This window comes from Pinus tabuliformis, chromosome 2_1, assembly GCF_031772625.1.
Source record: "Pinus tabuliformis cultivar Carrire ecotype Pingquan chromosome 2_1, CPIR1, whole genome shotgun sequence".
NCBI classification, from domain to species: Eukaryota; Viridiplantae; Streptophyta; class Pinopsida; order Pinales; family Pinaceae; genus Pinus; species Pinus tabuliformis.
Genome location: NC_142299.1, coordinates 254043500 through 254048940, shown reverse-complemented (window position 1 = coordinate 254048940; position 5441 = coordinate 254043500). Strand labels below are relative to the sequence as shown.

General features: G+C 35.3%; 1 protein-coding gene across 1 annotated transcript; it reads left to right on the top strand.

Moving 5' to 3' along the window:
• Positions 1-1413: 1413 nt before the first annotated feature.
• On the top strand, positions 1414-4923 carry LOC149199667 (protein LATERAL BRANCHING OXIDOREDUCTASE 1-like). The gene is made up of 4 exons (XM_089399435.1): positions 1414-1987; positions 2477-2724; positions 2810-3140; positions 4508-4923. Exons 1-4 carry the CDS (start codon positions 1691-1693, stop codon positions 4781-4783), a joined length of 1152 nt encoding a protein of 383 aa, XP_089255561.1. The 5' UTR covers positions 1414-1690; the 3' UTR covers positions 4784-4923.
• The last annotated feature ends 518 nt before the right edge of the window (positions 4924-5441 follow it).

The window sequence follows — 5441 nt, the reverse complement described above, 5'->3', positions numbered from 1 at the left end:
TATGATATTATTTTAAAGAATTTAAAGTGTCATATGAAATTGAGTATGTTTTACTATATAATTATAATTTATGAAATAAATTTTTTTTAAAATATGAAATAATTTTTTTATAAAATTTGATTATAATATTATTTTAAAGAATTTAAAATTATAATTTATGAAATAATTTTTTTATAAAATATGAAATAATTTTTTTATAAAATTTGATTATGATATTATTTGAAAGAATTTAAAATGTGATATGAAATTGAGTATGTTTTACTATATAATTATAATTTTTGAAATGAATATTAAGTATTATATAGTAAAGTAATTTTTAGTTTTGTTTGTTAAATTGAATAATGTGATTTTTAATTAATAATATGGAAAATCACATATAATATTAGTTTAGTGTAGAGTGTTTAGTATTTGTTACCATTATAATTTAAGGCAAATATGGTAATTAATTAATATTTGATTTATTATATTTTAATCTTATTTATTAGATGTGAATAATTTGGTAAATGGGAAAATATATAAATTATTATCTTATCCATTATTATTCTCTTGTTTATTGAATAAACATAAAATACTATTCAATAAATAAAATGAAAAAATAGTTGACTTTCCGCATAGTATTTAGTATTTATAATTATTTAAAAATTAATAAAACAATCATTAATATTTATTTAAGGAGTTTTAATAAAACAATTATTAATATTAATTTATGGTCTTTTAAGTCATTTAGGAACTTGTAATCAAAATAGAAAAGTACATCAACCTCTTGTCATTATTTACAAGATTACTATGAAATATCATAGTCATAAATCAAACATTGATATTAAGTTATGGTGTTTTAATTGATATTGACTTGTAATTATTATGGGAAAGCATAAGCATATCAATCATCGGCATAATTAGCAGTTTTGATAAGATGTAGAAGATTTATAGCAACCGGCTTTATAAGATTTGGTATGATGGCATCCTGAGAATTATAGCAAACCTCACAGTAGCAGCTTTAACCAATTGCGAGACCACCGCTTATATTGATAATTGCTGTCATTGAAAAATCGGTTCACTGTTTCGGGATGGATATGGAACAACGTATGGCTCTAGATATGTGGGCCACTAGCTCACCTTATTCAAGACTTTTGAGACCGATGTCCATATTGCTGTACCTTTTCAAACCAAACCAGGTTTGAATGGAGGTTATTTTAATCTCCATATTGCTATTGCTTTTTCAAATCAAATTTGCTTTGAATGGAGGTTATTTTAATCTCCATATTGCTATTGCTTTTTCAAATCAAATTTGCTTTGAATGGTGGTTGGTAATGTCCATATTTCCGTTGCTTTTCAATTCAAGATTGGTTTGACAGAAGGTTGTTTTAATGTACATATTGCTGTTCTCAACTCATAATTGGTTTGAATGGAGATTATTTAGATCTGAAAACGCAAGCCACAACTATACTCCCTACAATCAACGACAGACGGAGGAACCACTAGGATAACATGTCTGAGTCACTCAAAATTGACCAGTACCTAACACCTATTAATCGGCAATGTTGAATGTTGACTGAGAATGATATGCCATTGTCATTAAAGTTATGTTAGAGTGAGAATGATAAATTCTCTGTGGAGTAATATGTGAAGTATAGCTTGTTACTGTGACATAACAAGGCTTCTGCACTCCTTTTGTTCTTCTTCTTTTGTCATGGCCGCTGGAGATACAAATCCTTTCGTCATTCCAAACGGGGGCAAAGCGATTCCTGTAGAGAGTGTGCAGGAGCTTGTCAAAAAGCATGCCGACCAAGATGCTGCTGAATCTGTTTTCCGGCGTTACATCAGACCCCAGGAAGAGAGGCCCACGGTCTCATTACTTGCTTCTTCTGAGTTCTCAATTCCAGTTATTGACATGAAGAAGCTGATCACCTTGCAGGGACAAGATGATCAGCGAAAACAAGAAATGGAGAGGCTTTCCAATGCCTGCCAAGAATGGGGTTTCTTCCAGGTGGGTAACTTTTTCTTACAACGATGTGTTTTATATTCTGGGTAAGGGATATCCTGTTATTTGTTGATACGTTCAGAGAATTCAATATATGTGTTTCAGTATTGTACATGGCATACTTCATAAATCCATTTAGATCTTTAATTCTAATTTGAGTTTAAATTAGTCATATGCCCATCAATATTTATCACAACAATATAACCATATAGATACATAAACCAATAATTTTAACTCTACTGATTTGAAAAACACGGAGAAGGAAAGAAGCAGGTTTTTGTTCCTCCTAACCAAATAAGAAGTTGGTTATGCATAGCTAATTTGTTAAAATGGATCTCTGATGTAATTTATGAGTGCTAGAGCATTAAATTTGTAAAAAATCAATTGGATCTCTGCTCAGTATTTGAAAAAAATCAATTGGGTCACAAACCTAATTGCTAAGGCATTAGGTTTGTGAAAATCAGTAGATTGATGCTAGTGCATTATTTTTCGCAGATCGTCAACCATGGGATACCTCATTCTTTAATAGATGAGATAAAGGCTGTAGCTAAGAATTTCTTCAACCTTCCTTTAGAAGAAAAGCAGAAATCCGCTCCGCAAGGGGGAGATCCTCAGGGCTATGGTCAGCTTTTCGTGACATCTGAGGATCAAACGTTGGACTGGGGTGACTTGCTGGCTTTGTCACTCAAGCCCAACCAGATTAAAAATCTCGCCGTCTGGCCAACTGTTCCTACAAATTTCAGGTAACCAAAATTAGGACTGTTTTGTATTGTAATATTGGATTGATGAAAGTGGGTATTGTTCACAACATTAATTGATTAATTGCAGGGATACGGTTGAGAGGTATGCACTTGAGGTAGAAAGAGTCGCTCAAGAGGTGTTGAGTCTGTTCGCTGAAAACCTGCATCTGGAAGATGCTGATTATTTCAAGAATGTGTTTGGCTCAGAGCCCATGAATTTGATGCGCATGAACTTCTACCCTGCTTGCCCTAGACCAGACCTTGTTCTCGGATTGAGTCCTCACGCAGATGGAGGGGGAGTAACATTGCTTCTCCAGGATGACGAAACAGTAGGCTTGCATGTCCGGAAGAACAATCAATGGATTCCTGTGGAGCCCATTCCTTATGCCTTTGTTATAAACATTGGAGACTTGATGGAGGTAATCATGTCAAATGGCTGCATTCTGCTTTGAATATTTCATTTATTAGGAATCTGCTACCTTGAGGATAGTTCCTTGGGCTTTCATGTTTGGGGGCTGGTTTCCAATAGACAGTACATTCTTTCACTGATCGTATGATTGATATTTGTGTTATTGTTAGTTGTTTTTTCATTGTTGATTTCATTGCTGCTTGTGATAAGCCATCCTGAGCCATCCTTATTGCAGATTTTTGAATATTCTAACATTTTGAAGCATGTGTTGGGTATACGACCAAATAGTCCCACATTGACTAGAAGTGGGGAGGATCATGGGTATATAAGGATGGACAAATATCTCCATTGGTATGAGGCCTTTTGGGGTAAGTCCAAAAGCAAATCCATGAGGGCTTAGGCCCAAAGTGGACAATATCATACCATTGTGGAGATATGTGGTGTCCAGAGTTCTAACAAGTGGTATCAGAGCCATGCCCCGAAGTTAGCCAAGTGGATGAATTCTCGGAATGTCGAACGAAGGTGGTGAGCCCCGGTGGTATCAGAGCCATGCCCCGAAGTTAGCCAAGTGGATGAATTCTCGGAATGTCGAACGAAGGTGGTGAGCCCCGGTAATATCACGATGGGATCCGTGGATGAGCTCGGTTAGACAGGCAGTGTGCTCCGGATTCTTCATGGACGTGTCCTGGCCCCAACACGGTGAAGAGGAGTTGACCTGGGACAGAGCAAGCTCTTGACGCAGGTGGTGCTTCCATGTAAGGCGTGTGCTTCCAACGCACTGGAGCGGAGAATCCTCGTTGGTAGAGAGTGGACGGATGAATAATCGTTTGAGGGGAGGCTCGATGGTCCTTTGTTCGAGGGGAGGATTGTTGGGTATACGACCAAATAGTCCCACATTGACTAGAAGTGGGGAGGATCATGGGTATATAAGGATGGACAAATATCTCCATTGGTATGAGGCCTTTTGGGGTAAGTCCAAAAGCAAATCCATGAGGGCTTAGGCCCAAAGTGGACAATATCATACCATTGTGGAGATATGTGGTGTCCAGAGTCCTAACAGCATGTATTTTAGAATGTTGGGTAAATGTGGTACACATAGTCAAGTTTTCAAAATATTATAAAATATATAATAAAATTTACAAAAATTAAAATTAGCTCACATCTTATGATAGGACTCAATTTTCATTTGAATTATTATTGGTTGATGACTTTGGATATTTATACTGGATTCCATTTGAAATACTTTAGTTTTAACACAATTTCGAGTCATTTAACTTTTCACTTCGATTTAGTAATATTTTTTTTGAAGCCATTCGAGACATTTGTAATATAATTTAATGGCTGTTATTAACTGATTGTCCATTCTTCTTTGCTAAGGTGATGACAAATGGGAAGTACAAAAGCATAGAACATCGGGCAGTAACAAACAAGGAGAGAGCGAGACTTTCTATCGCTAATTTCTACAATGCAAGTGTGGATGCAGAGGTGGCTCCATCAGCAAAGCTAGTGGATGAACACCACCCATGCTTGTACAGGCAGTTCATTCACAAAGATTACATTCTTTATCACCTCTCAAAGCCACTCAAAGGGAAACGACACCTTGCAGAGTTTGCCAAACTTGACATCAGCAACACCGGAACCTCACCATTGTGATTTTAACATTACTTAAAAGAGTGACCATTGCCTATTCCAATAAATTGGGTGGTGCAGCAGTGTGATGTATTGGTTGTGTTTTGTCTGCAGTTATGATCATGAATAATATTTGAACGATTGTTTAATCGGGGTGTTTTGATTCAATTGAGTTTTAGTTCATTTTGGTGACAACGTCTGGGGTTTATTTTTCTCCATAAGTAAACAGTTGATTTGAATAGTTGGATTCTGTTCATTTTCATCATTGTTATTTCCATAAATTGGGTGGTAGAATAGTTTCAGGTGATTGGTGAAAATTTAATTAATTAATTAATTAATTTTTAAATTTAAATTATATTTTCTCAAAATTTCTTCATACATCAGGAAAGAATATTATTGTAAAAATAATTACCAAGTGGTGAAGCATAACATCAAGAGTAAGATGAAGTAATTAAGGCAGAGCCTTCAGCCCTTGTTCCAACTCATGGAGGAGGTTACATTTCACACTATAAATGTTTTTCTAGGTGAGCAAGCTAAGCATCTAAACAAGGAAGATATGTTGGTAACATTACACTCACTTGATATCATTTAGATAAGATTATATCATTGCAATCTTCATGTTTCTCTTTCAAGACCCTCCCAAGGGTGTCTTCATTAGCCAATGAAATTGGTGATGGAGTTC